Source organism: Ammospiza caudacuta, chromosome 19 (genome assembly GCF_027887145.1).
Source record: "Ammospiza caudacuta isolate bAmmCau1 chromosome 19, bAmmCau1.pri, whole genome shotgun sequence".
NCBI lineage: Eukaryota > Metazoa > Chordata > Aves > Passeriformes > Passerellidae > Ammospiza > Ammospiza caudacuta.
The window spans coordinates 12,607,181-12,625,898 of NC_080611.1; the positions used below are offsets into that span (position 1 = coordinate 12,607,181).

Here is an 18,718-nt window from a genome sequence, read left to right on the forward strand (position 1 = left end):
TTCCCTTGGCCTCCTGTGCTCTGTGCAGCTCCGGGCGGGGCAGGAGGCCCCTGCCACTGTCAGCCCTTGCCCTGTGCCCAGCCCTGGCCTGGGTTAATGCTCCTCCCAGCCCGAGGCTGTGGTGTGCTGGGGGTGTGTGTGAGCCCTGTGCCTCACCAGCTGCCCCTGGGCACCAGGGCACTGCCTGGGGTGCCTCAGTGCAGAGCACAGGGCAGTGAGCTCTGCTCTGTTCCAGGCTGGGGCAGCTCTTGGTGCTGCAGCTGCTGCGGGCACCAGGCTTGACTGGGCAGAGGCGTTCAGGGCACTGTGGAGGACCTGGCAGAGTGGGGACGGGGGGGTACCCTCGGGTACCGTGTTCTGCACCGGGCAGGGGGCTGCATACCCAGCTGGTGCCAGCTGTGAGTAGGATCAAAGCCAGGCTGGGAGTGCCAGGCCTGTGCCAGCTGTGTTGGTGCCATCAGCCTGGAGGCGTTGTCCAGTCAGACACCCTTGTGCCGTGGGGGGATCTGCGAGAGCATTCCCTGCTGCAGCCCCTGCCCATCCTGTGCCTCAGATGGGGCAGCCTTTGGCCCTGCAGCCTTTGGCACTGCAGCCTTTGGCACTGCAGCCAGGGTCTGGCCAGGGTGGGCAATGAGCCCTCGCTGAGAGATGGGGCACTGGGGTGTGCAGGGGAAGGGCAGCCCTGCAGTTGGGCTGGTGCCCGTTGGGCTGGTGCCAGGGTCGGTTGGGGCACACTGTCAGTTGAACTGCTGGCAGTGGCAGGTGGGGTCTGCCAGTGCCTAGAGGCTGTTGGAGCCTTGAGGAGTGCGACAGGGAAGCAGCAGAGCCAGGTAAGATGGGGTGAGCCGGGGCAGCGATAGCGCCAGGCTGGGATGGGGCAGGTCAGGGGGTAATAGGGGCAGGCAGGGATGGGGAAGGTCCAGGGATGGGCAGGTCAGGGAGTAACAGGACCAGTCAGGGATGGGGCAGACAGGGATGGCGTAGGCTTGGGGCCACTGGGCCCAGGCGGGGCTGGGACTGGCAGCTTCCCCTGTGCATGTGCAGAGGGAAGGCTGAGGGCAGGGCAGGGGTGGGATGATGGCAGTGTCAGGGCAGGGTGTGGGGCCGGCACAGCCCCGGCTGAGTGGGGTTTCCCTCTGGACCCCCCCAGGTGCTGGGGAGCCCAGTGCTGGCAGGATGTCAGACCCAGAGCAGGATGAGAGGCTGGTCCTCCTGGAGAACCTGGCCACGGCGCTGCTGCGCGTCCGGCCCGACAAGTGGGCCAAGTTTGCGGCCAGCGAGGAGACCTCAGTCCTGCTGGACAAGTTCTTCAAGCAGCCAGAGCTGCTGGAGCTGGTGCTGGCGCTGACCCCTGCCGGGCAGCTCCAGCCCACTACCTCCTTCCCACCTGCCCTGAAGGGCAAGGCATTCTACTGTGTGAAGAAGAAGGAGGAGAACATCACCAGGGAGAACTGTCGGAGCGCGCTGCTGGTGGGAGACGTGGGCGCCTCGCCCGTGGAGCAGCTCATCACCGTGCTGCTGGAGGTGGGTTACCTGTGCAGGAACAGGCTGGGGCTGAGCAGGGTGACTGCAGCTCCCTGGGCACACTGGGACCCTGCTGTGGGCTGCTCTAGCCAAATCTCCAGGTGGGCTCCAAAATGAACTAAAATTCACAGAGAAAACTTGTGCCAGGTCCTCACCCTGACCTTGCTGTGGCTCCCATCCTATGCTGAACAAGCCCCACAAGGACAGGAGCTGGGTGAAGGTCACCAAGATGGTTTGCTTCTGGCCCCTACTGGATCACTTCCTCCCTGCAATTTTAGAAACTCATAATAATGCCCCTTTACCTTTACCCTGCAGCTGGGAAATGTCAAAGTGGATTTCCCTCAAACTTCCCGTAAATATTCCTGCTGCCAGCCCAGAGCACCCAAAAGCTTCATCAGCTCCAGGAGCTCCCAATGTTCCCCCTCATTGCTGGGGGCTTTTGCTCATGTGCCAGCCCCTGACTCTGCCAGATGCATTCGCTGTGCCACGTCCAGCCCTTCCCAGGCCATGAGAGCTCGAAACCAGAGCAAAGGGCCTTCTGGTCACACTGATAAATACCAGCAGCACCCATCTGTGGCCAAGAGAGCCGTGACTGCACTGAGACTGCCTCAATGTGCAGCGAGAGGGAAGTGCCCAGTGCCCTGTGTACAGCAGGTCACAACGCAGTGCCTGAGCCAGCCCTGTCTCGCAGGTTGTGACCCCTCTGCTCCTGAGCCAGGATGAGGGGCTGAACTGGCCCAGGATTGTGGCAGAGGACATCGTGCGCCACACTCAGCAGCTGCAGAACAAGATGTTCATGATGACTGGGAAGATCCAGGGGAAGCCGCTGCTCCCACTGCCCGAGCACCTGGTCAGCTGGGAGGACTCAGGCGCCGCCCTGGACTGGTGGGTGGCAACACTTGGGGCCAGAAAAACCTGGCAGGGGCCCAGGGCAGCATAAATCACTCGGGAAGGGATGGGAGCTGGGTCCCTGCATAGCCCTGGGCACAGCCATCCCCTGCAGCAGACAGTGCTTGAGGGCAGGCATCTGCCCTGGCTGAGATGGCCTCAAGCAGGAGTGAGGGCTCCCTTAGGGCTGTCTGGGGCTCCCCTGGGGCAGTTCAGGCCTCCCAAGGGCATAACCCATCTGCCTTCCAGGCTGGTGGGGCCCATCGATGGCACAGTGCTGCACTCCATCGAGACCGTGGTCATCGAGTGGTTCCAGCTGGTTGAGGAGATCTTTGGCCAGGACCCAGCGCAGCAGCTGCAGGAGGGGCTGCACCCCCTGCCCAAGGTGGAGTTTGATTTCTGGCAGACCAGGGTGACCAGCCTGCAGTGCATCAGTGAGCAGGTACTGTCCCACCCACCCGTGGCCAGGTGTCCTCGTGCTGAGCCGCCCGTGCTGATCCTGGTGTCTCTTCCCCAGCTGGTGACACCCCAGGTGACAGGGCTGGCCAAGGCCCTGGAGAAGGCTGACAGCTGCTACTGGCCATCGCTGCAGAACATGATCAGGGCCGTCAATGGGGGTGAGGTCCCGTGACAGGGTGGTGGCTGCCCCCAACCAGATGTCCCCATCCCAACACGGGCTTTCTCCCTGTCCTAGGTCTGGAGGAAGCCAATGATGTCAACCTGCACCTGCAGCCGCTGCAGGGGCTGCTGGAGGACATGGAGCAAATGGAGTACCCCGAGGTAACTGATGTGTGGCTAAATAACCAGGCACAGCCTGCTGGCCTCACCTGGGCAGCAGCAGAGCCCCAGAGGCTGTGGGGGGACACATCCCCAACACTGACGAGGCTCCGCTCCCGCAGCTGCGGCCCTTGGTGCCCAAGGTGCTGTGCACCATCTGCCTGCTCCGTGCTCACTGCGTGCACTACCACTCGCCTGCCCACATAGCCCGGATCCTGCAGGAGACCTGCAACTTCTTCATCAGCCTGGTATGGCCCCACGGCCAGCACTGACCCACCCCGTCCCCTCCAGCTGCTGCCTCTCGGGGGCAGATGTGGAGAATCCAGTCACGGTGATGTGGAGACGCCCCAGACAAGGGAGCAGCAGAGCTCCCTGGGGCTGGGGGAGTCTGGGGCAGGCACGGGCTGCAGGCAACCACAGCAAGTCTGTGGGGCTGAAAGGGGCAGCAGGAGCCTCCCCTTCCTCCTGACACCCTGCCTGTGTCTGTCCCAGACCTACAAATACCTGAACCCAGAGGACATGATGAAGGGGCTGCAAGGAGAGCCCCAGGAGACCCTGGAGGGACTCAAACACGCCATCTCCATCATAGAGAAGTTCTTCCAGTCCTACGGCACCTACTGCTCTGAGCTAACGGGCATGTTCTTCCCGGTGGGTGCAGGGATGGTGCAGGAACTCTGACCCTGCACACCAACGCCGGGCTGACAGCCCCTCTCCCCTTCCTCCCAGGAGCAGAAGGAGCTCTGGGAGTTTCCCCCGCCGCAGATCTTTGGGAGGATGGATGCCTTCCTGCACAGGCTCAGGGCCATCAAGGTGAGAGCACAGCACTTCAGGGCACAGTGAGGCCTCCCCTGCCCTGGGGATGGGTCCTGGGGAGGCAGTGCCACAGAGGGGGCTCAGCTGCAGCCTGGAGTGGGCTGGGGCTGCTGGCACAGTGGGACGTCACTGGGAGTCAGTGCCATCATTGCCAGGGCAGGTTCCCCGAGCCCCCACGGCAGGATGGGCACACCCCAGCCATGCCACCCCTGTGGGGCTGCTCCTCAGCACTGCTGGGCTGTGCTGGTGCTGCGGCTCCTGCACCTGCAGGCTGGCACAGGGGAGCCAGGTACACGGGGCTTTGTGCTTGCCAGGAGCTGTTCCAGGCAGCCATCGAATTCCAGAAGCTGGAGAAGACGGTGCTGGGAGGGGTGCGAGGAAACTTCCTTGGGACCTGGGTGCTGAGGATCTCTGAGGAGATCTGTGAAGCTACCAAGGCTTTTGCTGACTGCAAATACGATCCCTTGGATCCCGATGAAGAGGTGAGGAGCGGGTGCTGGAGTGGAAATGTAATGGGTGCTGGAATGGAGGTGTTAACATTGTGTAGTGAAAAGAGAAAAATCTCTTGTGAGAACGGGCTGCAGTCACACATGGGACTGCCCCACAGCAGCACAGGGCTGGCTCTGGACCCTCTGGGTTCAGCAAACCCTTCCTGAAAGATCTGAGAAGGAGGCACAGGGGCTGTGCCGCTTTGAACCGTTTTGCTCTCAATGGCAGGAGTGGAACACAGACTTTGCAGAGTTCCAGAAGAAGGTTGAGGATGCGAACAAGCAGCTGGCTGCCATCTTCTGCCAGGGCTTTGACGACTGCAACCGCCTGACAGCTGCTGTGAAGGTACCTGAGCCCCAGCACGGGCACAGCTCCCGCGGGACCCGGGGGTGTCTCCTGTCCTGGGGCTGCTCCAGGTGCAGGAACCCGTGCCCGCCTCTCCTGCAGCTGGTGCACATGTTTGCCACCGTGCTGGAGCGGCCCCTGATCAAGGCTGAGGCTTCCCCCTGCTACCTGGCCCTGCTGGGGATGTTCGAGGCGGAGCTGGAGAGCGTGAAGATGCTGTACGACACGCGGTTCCTGAGCCCGCCGCCGCCCGGGGGCGGCCCCGCCATCCACAAGAACATGCCGCCGGTGGCCGGGAAGCTGAAGTGGGCGCTGGAGCTGCAGCAGCGCCTGGAGGGGCCGCGCCAGGACCTGCTGGCCATGAGGCACCCGTAGGTGCAGCTCCCGGTCCCTCGGGACGCCGGTGGGGCAGGACCCGGCCCGGAGAGGGTCCCCTCCGTGCCCCGCTGCCTTCAGCGGCTTCCCTGCGGCTCTGACAGGGCCATGGTGGGCGCCGAGGCTGAGCTGGTGTCCGGGAAGTACGAGGAGATGATGGGGCTGCTGCAGAGCTACAGCCAGAGGATCTACGAGGAATGGGCGAGGGGGCCCGGCAAGGACTGCCACTTCAGCCTGGAGCAGCCGCTGCTGCAGCGGGAGCCCGAGTCCGGCTTCCTCGGCGTCAACTTCAGCAAAGAGGTGGGTGCCGGCACGGGCGGCAGCCCCAGCAGTAGCGGCAGCAGCCCCAGCATCACTGTCCCGCGCTCCCGGGGCTGTCCCGGTGCTCCCGGGGCTGTCCCGGTGCTAAGCAGCCCTCCCGGGCGCGGTGTGTCCCTCGCAGCTCTCGGCCGTCCTGCGGGAGGTGAAGTACCTGCACATCCAGCAGCAGCAGGACATCCCCGCCAACGCTGAGAACCTCTTTGCCCAAAACGAAACCTTCCAAAAGATAGGGGACAACCTGGCACTCATCGTGGGCTGGTACAACGAGGCAGGTTCTGGAGGGGAGGCAACGCAGCTGCTTTTCCAGGCTGGAAGGGACTGGGGGGTTTGGGTACCACAGGCACACCACTGGCACCTCAGGTTCCTGCCCCTCCCGAGGCTTGGCCAGGCCACAGCTGTGCCATCCACCACTGTGGGGTGGGCACCTGTTCCCCGGTGCTCACCTGTGGGTGTGCTGGCTCACCTGTGGGTCTGTTGGCTCAGGTGAAGCAGCAGCTGATGCCAGTGGAGCAACCACTGCTGGCAAAGGAGCGGGAGGTCCTGGATGTCCGTCTGTCCAGTGCTGAGAAGACTCTGTTCTGGAGCCATGAAGGTACAAACCCTCACCTTGGCCATCCCAGGCTGGCAATCCTCCTTCTGGGGGTCCCTGGTACTAACCGACCTCCCACTGCCCTGGGGTGTCTCCGCATGTGCTTGTGTGCCCATTTCCCTCCCAGGTGTCATGGAATACATCCAGGAGATGAGGGAGACCCTGCACGACCTGCACAGACGAGTCCAGACAGCGAAGCTGAACCTGCAGAGCATCACCCAGCTGATGGAGGTAACGTTTACTGGCACTTCACAGGCATCCTTCTGGGACACATCCAGCTGGGACTGTCCTTTCCCTGGCCCAGCAGAGCAGCCCCGTTCTCTCCTCCCTGCAGGACTGTTCAGCCACTCCCTTGTTTGGAAGAAAGGACAACAAGGAAACGGCTCTCCTGGACCTTGAAGGCAGAGAAAACGCCATAGCTCAGCGCCGTGCCCTCATCGAGAGCACAGGCGAGAAGATCCAGGGCATGGTGCAGGTGGGACATGGCCCTGGAGCCCTGCATGGCTCACAGGGGTGTGAGGAAGGGCTTGAAGCAGTGTCAGGAGCCGATGCCTTTGCTGGGTGTTCACTCCTGGCTGGTTTTCTCGTGGCAGGAGAACGCAGAGATGTTTAAGGCTGATGTAGCCTCACGGATATGGCACAACTATATGGCACACATTGACAAAATCGTGCTGGATGGGCTCTGCATGCTCGTCCACAGGTCCCTGCAGCTGCTGCTCACCAACATGGAACCCGAGGTAGGTGCTGCTGTTGTGGCCTTGAGTGTCCCGGTGCTGGGCTGGGGTGCCAGTTTGGTCAGTGCCAAAGGTGGCTGTGCCCGCGCTCCCCGCAGCCTGCAGGGCTGTGGGGCTGCGGGGCATGAGCAGCCCCCGGCCCGTTGCAGGCCCCGGTGTCGCCGCTGTTCGAGGTGCGCATGGAGCTGGCCGAGGGCCGCGTGCAGTACCAGCCCTCCCTGGAGGTGGGGGCCGGCGACAGCTTCCTGGTGCTGGTGGAGGGGCTGCTGGGGGACACGGAGGCGGTGGCAGCCTCCATGCCGCGGCTGCTGGAGGGGGCCATCAGCTACAAGGTGAGTCCATGGCGGGCAGCAGCTCCGGCTCAGCAGAGAGGGGGCGAGGGTGGCCGCATCCCAGCCCGGCCCTGACCCCTGCCCGGCCCTTCAGTTGGCGCTGGAGGACCAGCAGGATCTCCTGAGGATGCAGGAGCATCTGATGTCGCTGGTGGTCAGCACCATGGCAGAAGGTGAAGAATTCAGTGCCAGCTTTGAGGAGCACTCCCACCTGTGGAAGGAGACCCCCGAGGAGTTCCTGCAGCGCTTCCTCACCTTGGACAGTGCCACTGAAGAGGGCGAGGCAGAGCCCAAAGCAGAGCCAGAGAAGCCCTTGGCACCTGGGGTACCGCCCCTGGGACTCTTTCAAAAGGAGGTGTGGGCCGGGTGCCTGGGGATGTGCTGGGTGCTTGGGTGCCCTGGAGGATGCTGGGTGCCCAGAGAGGTGCCAGCCACAGCCTGTGACCCATTCCTGTCCCCAGATCGATGTGTTGGAGGCGCTGCATGAAGACGTGCTGGAGTTTGAGGAAACCAGGGTGTTTGGGGGGTGGCTGCAGAGCGACTGCCGCCCCTTCAAGAAGGCGCTGCTCAGCGCCATCAAGGGCCACAGCATGGTGCTCCGGCGGTTCCTCGCCCACCACGTCACCAGCAGGTAAGGCCTGGCACAGGGACGGGCTGCTCCCACTGAGTGAAGCCTGGCTAAGGTGGCACAGGCACGTCTGTGTGCCAGGGCAGGGCTGACCCAGGGACACGGTCCTGGAGGTGCAGGTTCCATGGAAAGGTTCCAGGCACCTCCAGGGGTGGGTTTCTGGGGGCCTGCAGAGTGAGCCCCAAGCCCCAGGGACACCTGGTGAGCAGCACTGTCCTCTCAGTCTCGAGGAGCTGCAGAATTTCATCAAAGAGTCCACTGCCGGCTTGAGTAAACCTCTGGAGGAGGGAGACTATGAAGGACTGGTGGAGGTGATGGCGCACCTGGCGAAGGTCAGGGAGAGGCAGGAGGCGACGGACATGATGTTTGAGCCCCTGAAGGAGACGGTGGCGCTGCTCAAGACTTACGGGGACAAGATGCCGGAGGAGATCCACCTGCTGCTCCAGGTGGGCTGCCAGGGTGTGGGGGCCGGGCAGGGGCTCGCTGGGGCCAGGCTGGTGACCGCACGTGGTGCCCCCTGCAGAAGCTGCCCGAGAGCTGGGACAACAACAAGAAGCTGTGCCTGCGGGTGGCGGAGAGCGCGGCGCCGCTGCAGGCGGCCGAGGCCGCCGTCATCCGCAACAAGTGCCAGGACTTCGAGGTGCCAGCCGGGGCGGGGGGGCAGCTCTGGGGCAGCTCTGGGAGCACTCTGCTGCTCCTCCCGACTGCCGGGTCCCGGCTGCCCTCATGAGCCCCGTGCTGCTCATGCTCCCACACAGGTCCAGCAGCTCGCATTCCGGGAGAGCTTCCAGGAAAATGCTCCTTTCTCGTACACAGAACCAGAGCCCTACAAGTCGCTAAACAGGGTAAGGAAGGGGAGGACACCAGGGCCACTGCTGTCCCCACTGGCTGTCCTGACACTGGGTGCTGGGGAGGGGCAGCTGCTCCAGGTCTGGCTCCAGCTCTCCTCTGGACCTGCAGCAGGGATGGAGCCCCTGCAGGAACAGGGACATGTCCCTGATGCACAGTCCCCAGATGACACCTTTTCCTTTTCTCCATACAGCAACATAAGAGCATCACAGTCTTGGAGAAGGAAATGGAAGCCTTGGCCTCCTCAGCTGTGCTGTTTGAGGTGTCATTCCCAGAGTACAAACAGCTCAAAATGTGCCGCAAGGAGCTGCGCCTGCTGAAGGACCTCTGGGACATGGTCACCCTGGTATGTGCTGTGCTCTGGGAGCTGGGCAGAGTGCCCAACCCTGCATCCAGGCAAGGGCTGGACAGCAGGCTGCTCGTGGCTGGCATGGGCACCCAGCACAGGCACCTGGTGCCAGCTGCCATTGCCAACCAAAGCTGCAGGGCTGTTGCAGCTTCTCAGAGAGCTCACGGCCATCAGAGGGAGGATGAGACATGGGGCAGGTTGTTACTCTTAGAGCAGGTCTGCATGGTGTGTGCATGAGTGGGGCCCTGTGGGCACACAGGGCGTGCAGGCACTGGGTATGCTGCTCCTCTGCCCGGGCAGGAATGCTCCTGCTAATCCCCTGTTGTGCGAATGTATCCTGGTCCAGGTGAACTTGAGCATCACCAGCTGGAACACAACCAAGTGGGCAGAGCTCAACGTTGAGGATATGGATATTGAGTGCAAGAAATTTGCTAAAGACATCCGGGGTTTGGATAAGGACGTGAAGGGCTGGAACGCGTTCACGGGGCTGGACAGCAGCGTGAAAAACATGATGACGTCCCTGCGCGCCGTGAGCGAGCTGCAGAACCCGGCCATCAGGGACCGGCACTGGCAGGAGCTCATGCACACAGCCAAGGTGCTCCGAGCCCTCCTGCCCATCCCCGGCCCAGGAGGCTCCCCAGATCCACACCCAGCAAGGGAAGGGGGCCATTAGGCTCAAATCTGGCCACATGCAAATATTTGTGTGGGATCTGTAGCTGTGGGTGTTAAAGAGCTGGTCTGGGTGAGCTGCTGGACTCCTCTCTGTGGAGGGGAGCCCATGGCCCAACCATGCTGGTTCTGCTCCAGGTGGAGTTCACCATGTCCGACAACACCACCCTGGCGGATCTGCTGCAGCTCAACCTGCACAAGTTTGAGGAGGAGGTTCGCGGCATTGTGGACAAAGCGACAAAGGAGGCCGGGATGGAGAAGGTAAAGGGGGCTCAGCTCCTCCCCTGCCTTGCTGGACCCCTGTGCCAGCGTGACTCCGTGGCTGCCAGGCCCTGTGTTCCGGTTCCTGGAGCCCACAGGGAGAACACAGGGCTCGTGGAGCCACGCCTGGAGCTGCCACTCCTCCGTCCTGCTGCCCCACAGGGGCTGGGCCCTCACCACGGCCCCCAGCTCATCCTCCTGCCCCAACCACAGGTGCTGAATGCCCTGGACACTACTTGGGCAGCAATGGAGTTTGAGTATGAGCCCCACGGCAGGACCCAGCTCCCACTGCTCAAGATGGATGAGGCGCTCATTGAGACACTGGAGGACAACCAAATGCAGCTGCAGAACGTGCTGGCATCCAAGTACCGAGCCTTCTTCCTTCAGAGGGCGCAGGACTGGCAGGAGAAGCTGTCAACCACTGACACTGTTATCAACACCTGGTTTGAGGTACAGAGGAAATGGAGTCACCTGGAAACAATCTTCATAGCATCCGAAGACACACGAAGTCAACTGCCAGAGGAGTCGAAGAAATTTGACACCATTGACGAGGATTTCCGAGTGAGAAGCCCATTCCCCCTCTCCTTTTCCCTGCAGCTCTCTGCCACTTCGGGTGGCTGAAGTGTTTTTCCTCTTCAGGCTCTAGTGGCTGATGCAGTAAAAACTCCCAACGTGATTGAGTGCACCAACAAGCCCGGGCTGAACACCAAGCTGGAAGCGCTGCAGGACAGGTAAGGATCCAGTGATCCTGGTGAAGCATTTGGGAGGCCAAAGGAAGGGTTGGTTCTCCAAAGCATCAGCAAGACAGGGACTGAGCAAAGGCTAAAGCCCATGTATGGGGGTTAAAACAGGATTTTCTGTTTTCTGCAGGCTGGCAGTCTGTGAGAAGGCCTTGGCTGAATACCTGGAGACCAAAAGATTGGCCTTTCCCCGCTTCTATTTTGTCTCCTCTGCAGACCTACTGGATATTTTATCCAAGGGGACCGAGCCCCTTGAGGTATAGGCTGTGTGTGAGCATGGGGCTGAGTCCTCTGCCATTTCCCTGCACTTGTTTGAGCAATTTTAGAACATTTTTCACTGCTATGGGCAGAGCACCATCCCTGCTCCATGTTCCTGGGGGTGCAGTGCCCAGGGAGCGCTCAGGGGCAGATCCAGTGCTGATCACCCCTCTGCAGGTGACGGGGTCCTGACAGTGGCTGTGCTCTGCTCTCAGGTGTCCCGGCACTTGACGAAGCTGTTTGACAGTCTGGCCAAGCTGAAGTTCCAGGAGGACGCAGACAAAAAGCCCCAGAAGGTGGCCCTCGGGATGTTCAGCCGGGACGGGGAGTACATGGACTTTGATGCAGAGTGTGACCTGTCTGGCCAGGTCAGCTGGGCTTCGGGGAGCCTGGGGCAGGGGGCAGGCTGGGCATGGGCTGAGCCTTTTGCTGGTTTTGCTCTAACGGCCTGGCAGGAGTATAAAAAAGCAATTACAGAGATTTTTGGCCAAAAGCCCCAGAAATGGCACCTGCATTGTAGGTAGAGAGCAGCACAGTGGTGTAAACCTGCTCAGCCTCCCTGTCCCTCGAGGGTTGCAGGGTGCTTCCCCTGGGCTGTTTGCCCTCAGACCACCCCTCATCACATCCCGTGGGATGTGCCCTGCAGGACTGGCACCGGGCTCTCTCTGAGGGCACTGCCAGGTGCAGGGGGAGGTTTGTGCAGCCTGGCAGGGCTGGAGCTGCCTGCTCAGCTGTGCAGGTGTGCCCCTCAGGTGGAGGTGTGGCTGAACCGGCTGCTGGAGTGCATGCGCTCGACGCTGCGCAGCCTCATGCCCCAGGCCCTGGGCACCTACGAGGACAAGCCACGGGAGGAGTGGGTGTTTGACTATCCAGCCCAGGTGGGTGCTGCTGCACGGGCCCTGAGAGGGGCAGGAGGAGGGGCAGAGAGCCCCGGGAGCCACAGCAGGTTCCTCTTCATGGCCGTCTTGTCCCCACGGTTTGCTGCAGATCGCTCTCACGGGCACCCAGATTGCCTGGACTACAGAGGTTGGAGTTGCCTTTGCGAGTCTGGAGAAAGGGTACGAGAATGCCCTGAAGGATTATAACAAAAAGCAGGTTGGCATCTTCTGCACCTGACCTGGAGCCAGCCTGAGCCCCTCTGCCAGGCCAGGAGTCATTGAGAGGTGGCAAACGAGGGCATCGTCTCTATGCCCAATGTTTCTGTCCTTGCCCAGATCGCTCGGCTGAATGCCCTGATTTCACTGCTTCTTGGGAACCTGAGTGCTGGAGACAGAATGAAGATCATGACAATCTGTACTATTGATGTCCATGCAAGGGATGTTATAAGCAAAATGATCCAAACAAAGGTATTTGGTACCAGAGGGAATTTTTGGTGCAGCATCACTCAGAACTCTGGAGCACAGGTTTCCTGTCATTCCATTGCAGTCAGACTGGGCACCTCTGTCAGTGGGTGTGGGCTGGGCCGTGAGGAGGGGTGGTCCCCACGCACCCCAGCACGGCCCTGGGACCCCTTTGCCCCCTGTGCTAGCGCTGGGAGGTGGCGACAGCCCCGAGCAGGGTGTGTGGCTGTCCCAGCGGCCGGGCGGGCAGTGCCAGTGCCCCCGTGCCCCCTGCCCACAGCCGCTGCTCCGCAGGTGGAGAACTCGCAGGCGTTTGCGTGGCAGTCGCAGCTGCGGCACCGCTGGGATGACGGGGAGAAGCACTGCTTCGCCAACATCTGCGACGCGCAGCTGCGCTACGCCTACGAGTACCTGGGGAACACGCCCCGGCTGGTCATCACCCCCCTGACCGACAGGTGAGGCTCGGCTGCCCCGCCCTGGCCCGGCCCCGCTCAGCCCCGGCCCTCCCTGCCCAGGTGCCACATCACCCTGACACACACAGGCCCTGCACAGGTGCCACATCACCCTGACACACACAGGCCCTGCACAGGTGCTCCATCCCCCTGGCACACAGTCCTTGCACAGGTGCTCCATCCCCCTGGCACACACAGTCCCTGCACAGGTGCTCCATCCCCCTGGCACACACAGGCCCTGCACAGGTGCTCCATCCCCCTGACACACAGTCCTTGCACAGGTGCTCCATCCCCCTGGCACACACAGTCCCTGCACAGGTGCTCCATCACCCTGACACACACAGTCCCTGCACAGGTGCTACATCACCCTGACCCAGTCCTTGCACAGGTGCTACATCACCCTGACCCAGTCCCTGCACCTGTACATGGGGGGAGCACCTGCTGGCCCCGCGGGCACCGGGAAGACAGAGACCACCAAGGACCTGGGCCGGGCCGTGGGCATGATGGTCTACGTGTTCAACTGCTCCGAGCAGATGGACTACAAGGTAGGCCCGGGATGGGGGCACCCAGGTGAGCACCACGGGGTGTCCGAGACAAGGGACCGTGTGTCAGGGAGCCCAGGGGAGCCTCGGCAGGGAGGCTTTACCCCTGTGGGGAGTTTCCCTCGGGAAGAGCACAGTCCGTAAGGCACGAGCAGCTCTCAGCACTCGAGTCCTGTCACCAAATCCTCCACTGCACTGTGAGGGATCGCAGTGCCTGAGCCCTGTCCCACCGCTGTTTCTTTCCAGTCCTGTGGGAACATCTACAAAGGACTTTCCCAGACCGGCGCCTGGGGCTGCTTTGACGAGTTCAATCGCATTTTGGTGGAGGTCCTGTCTGTCATTGCGGTGCAGGTGCGTGCTGTCCCCACAACACAGTTAAACCTGGCTCACAGGACAGTTTGCCACTGTTCTCTCCACTATGTCCTGTTTGGACACAGGGTGGGGGGTGGAATCCCAGCACTGCAGGGGATTTGGGCACTGTTAAATCTCACAGCCCAGCTGTACCATCCTGGTGACCTGTCACCCCCCAGCTCTGCCATGACCTGGCACAGGGAGTTGGTGTGATTAGGAAGGAACTGGTTTAAGGGCAGCTCTCCTGCTGCTGCAGCTCCAGCAAGATCTCAATATTATTCCTGGCAAAGCCAAACCCTCAGGCTCACCTTGGGGAGCAGTCAGGGCACTGGGCAGGGAGCCAACACCTCTGCTCACCTGGCAGGTAAAATGCATTCAGGATGCAATCCGTGCCAGGAAGAAAACATTCAACTTCCTTGGGGAGACCATCTCGCTGGTCCCGTCAGTGGGGATCTTCATCACCATGAACCCTGGCTACGCCGGGCGCACCGAGCTGCCCGAGAACCTGAAAGCTCTGTTCAGGTGGGTCAGAGACAGCTCTGTTCAGGTGGGTCAATGCCAGCTCTGTTCAAGTGGGTCAGCTCTGTTCAGGTGGGTCGGTGCCAACTCTGTTCAGGTGGGTCAGTGCCAGCTCTGTTCAGGTGGGTCGGTGTCACTGCAGCCCTTCCCTCCGTGCTGGCACTCCTGTGCCACACCTGGAGCACCCTCAGCCAAGGGTGGTGGCCCTGGTGAGAGGGAGCCCTTGGCACCACAGGACAGTCCTGTCACTCCCCAGACGTGCCAGGTGGGGTGAGCTGGGCTGCTCAGCATGGGGACAACATGCTCAGGTGGGTTGCCACCCTCAACTAAAATCCAACAGAGAGTTGACCAAAAGGTGGTGAAGCACTGGAAGGGGAAGCACAGAGATGCTGTGGGACCCTGTCCTTGGTGAAACTCAGCCTGTGGCTGCAGAAGGGCTGGTGTGCCCCAGCCTGGTGGGACATGAGCCCCGCTTGGGAGGAGTCTGGGCAGGAGACCCCAGCAGGTGTAACTGCAGCAGCTGGGTGTTTGTGACACTGGAAACCTGGGGGCAAACCCTGGGAGCTGTGGGAGGGTAAGGACGTGCTAAGCAGCCCTGACAACTGCAGCTGCTCCTCTCTAGACCCTGTGCTATGGTGGTCCCCGATTTTGAACTGATCTGCGAAATCATGCTTGTGGCAGAGGGGTTTCTTGATGCCAGGCTCCTGGCAAGGAAGTTCATCACTCTCTACACGCTCTGCAAAGAGCTGCTGTCGAAACAGGTAATTAACAATATTACACAGTGCTGTCTGGGAGAGGAAAGAGTCCATTTGATCCTCAAAGCTGACACTCTGTGGTGGGATTGCTGGTAGTGACACACAGAGTGACAGCTCTGCACAGCTCAGGTCTGTGGCTGGACAGATCCTCTTCTACCAGGTGCATCATATGGCACCTTTCTGCCTTAAGGAAGGAATCAAGAAGCCCAAAAGCAGAATAACATGGAATTAGAATTAGGCCAGTTAAGAGCATTCAGATGTTATTCATCTCAAGAGAGGTGATTTACACTATAAAGGTGCCTCCAAGAAGGAAGTCAGGTTCCCAGTTCCAAACCACCCCCACGACTGACAGAGGCTTCTCCTGTAGATGAGCCCAGTTTAGGTCCAGCCCAGTGGGTGCCATGTGATGACCTGGCTGATGGACAGGGTGTTCCTCTGCAGTGCTGTTTGAAGCAGTTCTCCCCCACCAAAGTGAAATGGTGATTCTCTGCTTCCTGCCACAGGACCACTATGACTGGGGGCTGCGGGCCATCAAGTCCGTGCTGGTGGTGGCAGGCTCCTTAAAGAGGGGGGACCCCGGCTCTGCAGAGGACCAGGTCCTGATGAGAGCTTTACGAGACTTCAATATCCCCAAGATCGTGACAGATGACTTGCCTGTGTTCTTGGGGCTGATTGGAGACCTGTTTCCAGCACTGGACGTTCCCAGGAAGAGGAACCTCGAATTTGAGAAGGTGCAAGCCCAAGCAGGGCACCATCCCCAGAGATGTGCCAGTCCTGGCAGGATCCAGAGGCTGATGCTCTATTCAGCGCTCCTGGGGCAGCCGGCTCATCTCCAGGGTCTCTGCAAGGCTGCTGGTGCTCAGCGCCTGCTCTCCCTCCCAGGTGATCCGTGAGGCCGTGGTGGAGCTGAAGCTGCAGGCAGAGGAGAACTTTGTGCTGAAGGTGGTGCAGCTGGAGGAGCTGCTCCAAGTGCGACACTCCGTCTTCGTCGTCGGCAACGCCGGCTGCGGCAAGTCCCAGGTAGGGCCAGACCATCCTGAGGCCATGGGGCCCCTCTGACCTTGGCCAAGCACATCCCGTGGCCTCCCATGGCTCCTTGGTGAGGGCTGTGCAGCCCCCAGCCCTGCCAGAGCATGTTCGGGCAGAGGACAGCAGTGCCAGGCCCTCGGGCACCGTGTGCCAGCCCTGCAGCTGAGCAGGTTTGGGATCACAGCTCAGGGGCTGCCCTGAGGGATACCCCGGGCAGAGCAGAGACAAAGGCAGAGAGCAGACAGGGGCACGCTCTCAGGATTGACCCTGGGCGTGCTGTGGTGCCGGCAGGGTGACAGACAGGGCTAGGGCAGGGCTGGGCTCACACGGGGCCCTGTCCAGGGGCTGGCTCTGCTCAGGGAGCTCAGGGCTTTCCCATCCAGGTGGGAGCAGGGCCCCATGGCCCCACCGCAGGCAGAGGCTGCGGAAGGCTGAGATTGCCCCAGTGGCATCAGCACCTGTGGCTGCACCATCCTCTCTGCACAGGTGCTGAAGTCGCTCAACAAGACATACAAAATGCTGAAGAGGAGGCCGGTCACGATGGACCTGGACCCCAAGGCTGTGACCTGTGATGAGCTGTTTGGGATCATCCATCCAGCCACACGGGAATGGAAGGATGGTGAGACACCAGTGCTGTGAGCTCAGTTTGTGGGATGTGAGATGCAATGGGAAGACTTTTCCTTGGGGCTCTTTCCCAGAGTGGGAGGGAGAAGGGATGTGTTTCATGAGAGCACCAATCCCACGTGTCCTCCAGCAAAGGACTGCGTGTGGAGAGGAACAAGCTGAGTCTCTCTGTGGGGCAGGTCTGTTCTCCACAGCCATGCGTGACCTGGCCAACATCACCCATGATGGGCCCAAATGGATCATCCTTGATGGAGACATTGATCCCATGTGGATCGAGTCCTTGAACACAGTCATGGATGACAATAAGGTTGGTGCCATCACAGCCCAGGGGCTTTGCTCGTTTGTGATGTCGGGGGGACCAGCTCCAGACATCCCCCACAACGAGCCCCTTCCCCCAGGTCCTCACCTTGGCCAGCAATGAGCGCATCCCCCTCACTCCCACCATGAGGCTCATTTTCGAGATCAGCCACCTGCGCACGGCCACGCCGGCCACCGTGTCCCGGGCTGGGATCCTCTACATCAACCCCGCAGACCTGGGCTGGAGCCCGTGAGCTGGGACGGGCCAGGACGGGATCCATGGGATGGGATGGGATGGGATGGGATGGGATGGGATGGGATGGGATGGGATCCATGGGACAGGATGGGATGGGATCCATGGGACAGAATGGGATGGGGTGGGATGGGATCCATGGGACGGGACGGGACGGGACAGGGTGGGACGGGGTGGGACGGGATGGGATGGGATGGGATGGGATGGGATGGGATGGGATGGGATACTTGCTGCAGCCCTGTTTGTCTCTCCCACAGCATTGTGGCCAGCTGGATTGAGACAAGGACAGAGAAGTCTGAGAAGGCTGCTCTGACGATCCTCTTTGACAAGTACCTGCCACCATGCCTGGAGAAGCTCAAGTCTGAGTTCAAGACAATCACCCCTGTTCCTGATGTCACGGCCATACAGACAGTTCTGTCTCTGCTGGAATGTTTTCTGACACCCCAGAATGTCCCACCAGACTCACCCCGGGAGCAATACGAGCTCTTCTTCGTCTTTGCCTGCATCTGGGCCTTTGGTGGGGCCTTGTTCCAGGACCAGGTACAGCCAAGGGCCTGCCCAGCACTGCCACCCTTCTCTGCATCCCATCCTCTGGCTGGGCTCTGAGTATCTCTGTTTTGTCCTCCAGCTGGTGGATCACCGCCAGCAGTTCAGCAAGTGGTGGCTGACAGAATTTAAAGCCATCAAGTTTCCTAGTCAGGGGACAGTTTTTGACTATTACATTCATCCAAACACAAAGACATTCAATCTCTGGGATGAAAGAGTGCCAGCGTTCGAGCTCGACCCCGACGTCCCCTTACAGGTATTTCCCACGAGTACTGTGTTTATCTGGTTTGTTTGACTGTCACTCCATAATCTTGCCCTCAGTAATGTGTGGAGCATCATCAGGATTCAGACTGGTATCACCCATCAAACCCAATGGCTTCCAGTGGTTCTCTTTACCCCACAGAAGCCTCAGGCAAGGGCTGTGAGTTCCATGTCTCCTTTACCTTCAGATTAACCTGCAGCTTCAGAGAGTCTCACAAAATAGCCGTGACTATTGCCTGAGTGCAAACTGTCCTTTAGCACTTCATTTGTTGTTTCCTGCAGTGGCATCTTGCAGAGGTTATCTAAGCTGTCAGGGAAAAGGGCGAGGAGCTGTGGCTGTGTAGTGGTTTCAGGAGCTGTTCACGTTGTTCTGTGTAATAACTTGGTTTTGGTCAGCAAGTCTTTAGAACGACAGAGCACATCAGAGGTGTTGCTTTAGAGAAGGGACCAGGTTTGCCTGCAGAGAACAGGGTCTGTTGGAGCTGCCAGGAGCGCTGTGCAGGGCTCTGGGACGCTGCCCCCACCGAGGATCCTGCCTCTGCCAGTGCCAGGGCAGTGCAGGGGCTGACAGAGCCTCTCCTCTCCCCAGGCTGCTGTGGTGCACACCACAGAGACCATTCGCCTCCGCTACTTCATGGACCTGCTGATGGAGAAGCAGCGGCCGGTGATGCTGGTGGGGAACGCAGGGACGGGAAAGTCAGTCCTGATGTGGGACAAGCTGGAAGCTCTCGGCACAGACGAATACCTGGTGCAGTCTGTGCCCCTCAACTTCTACACAACCTCGGCCATGCTGCAGGGTAAGGCTCGC

The 18,718-nt window shown here is 60.7% G+C and overlaps 1 protein-coding gene across 1 annotated transcript in view; it reads left to right on the top strand.

The window, feature by feature from the left end:
* Positions 1 to 1,176: 1,176 nt before the first annotated feature.
* The window catches only part of DNAH17 (dynein axonemal heavy chain 17), a 31,951-nt gene continuing 14,409 nt past the window's right edge, over positions 1,177 to 18,718 (top strand). The window contains exons 1-46 of the mRNA XM_058817186.1: positions 1,177 to 1,524; positions 2,216 to 2,409; positions 2,662 to 2,854; positions 2,930 to 3,029; positions 3,107 to 3,192; positions 3,312 to 3,437; positions 3,682 to 3,837; positions 3,919 to 3,999; positions 4,317 to 4,484; positions 4,720 to 4,836; positions 4,939 to 5,207; positions 5,316 to 5,511; positions 5,654 to 5,800; positions 6,016 to 6,124; positions 6,249 to 6,352; positions 6,456 to 6,596; positions 6,715 to 6,858; positions 7,005 to 7,187; positions 7,282 to 7,542; positions 7,649 to 7,818; positions 8,039 to 8,261; positions 8,339 to 8,455; positions 8,574 to 8,660; positions 8,858 to 9,010; positions 9,360 to 9,608; positions 9,821 to 9,943; positions 10,157 to 10,504; positions 10,583 to 10,674; positions 10,814 to 10,940; positions 11,157 to 11,309; positions 11,694 to 11,819; positions 11,929 to 12,036; positions 12,156 to 12,287; positions 12,576 to 12,736; positions 13,122 to 13,278; positions 13,522 to 13,626; positions 13,991 to 14,148; positions 14,768 to 14,906; positions 15,404 to 15,631; positions 15,783 to 15,920; positions 16,416 to 16,548; positions 16,733 to 16,860; positions 16,952 to 17,100; positions 17,361 to 17,643; positions 17,732 to 17,905; positions 18,500 to 18,707. Of these exons, the coding sequence (XP_058673169.1) occupies positions 1,177 to 1,524; positions 2,216 to 2,409; positions 2,662 to 2,854; positions 2,930 to 3,029; positions 3,107 to 3,192; positions 3,312 to 3,437; positions 3,682 to 3,837; positions 3,919 to 3,999; positions 4,317 to 4,484; positions 4,720 to 4,836; positions 4,939 to 5,207; positions 5,316 to 5,511; positions 5,654 to 5,800; positions 6,016 to 6,124; positions 6,249 to 6,352; positions 6,456 to 6,596; positions 6,715 to 6,858; positions 7,005 to 7,187; positions 7,282 to 7,542; positions 7,649 to 7,818; positions 8,039 to 8,261; positions 8,339 to 8,455; positions 8,574 to 8,660; positions 8,858 to 9,010; positions 9,360 to 9,608; positions 9,821 to 9,943; positions 10,157 to 10,504; positions 10,583 to 10,674; positions 10,814 to 10,940; positions 11,157 to 11,309; positions 11,694 to 11,819; positions 11,929 to 12,036; positions 12,156 to 12,287; positions 12,576 to 12,736; positions 13,122 to 13,278; positions 13,522 to 13,626; positions 13,991 to 14,148; positions 14,768 to 14,906; positions 15,404 to 15,631; positions 15,783 to 15,920; positions 16,416 to 16,548; positions 16,733 to 16,860; positions 16,952 to 17,100; positions 17,361 to 17,643; positions 17,732 to 17,905; positions 18,500 to 18,707 (7,492 nt within the window). The remainder of the gene's footprint in view (positions 1,525 to 2,215; positions 2,410 to 2,661; positions 2,855 to 2,929; positions 3,030 to 3,106; positions 3,193 to 3,311; positions 3,438 to 3,681; positions 3,838 to 3,918; positions 4,000 to 4,316; positions 4,485 to 4,719; positions 4,837 to 4,938; positions 5,208 to 5,315; positions 5,512 to 5,653; positions 5,801 to 6,015; positions 6,125 to 6,248; positions 6,353 to 6,455; positions 6,597 to 6,714; positions 6,859 to 7,004; positions 7,188 to 7,281; positions 7,543 to 7,648; positions 7,819 to 8,038; positions 8,262 to 8,338; positions 8,456 to 8,573; positions 8,661 to 8,857; positions 9,011 to 9,359; positions 9,609 to 9,820; positions 9,944 to 10,156; positions 10,505 to 10,582; positions 10,675 to 10,813; positions 10,941 to 11,156; positions 11,310 to 11,693; positions 11,820 to 11,928; positions 12,037 to 12,155; positions 12,288 to 12,575; positions 12,737 to 13,121; positions 13,279 to 13,521; positions 13,627 to 13,990; positions 14,149 to 14,767; positions 14,907 to 15,403; positions 15,632 to 15,782; positions 15,921 to 16,415; positions 16,549 to 16,732; positions 16,861 to 16,951; positions 17,101 to 17,360; positions 17,644 to 17,731; positions 17,906 to 18,499; positions 18,708 to 18,718) is intronic.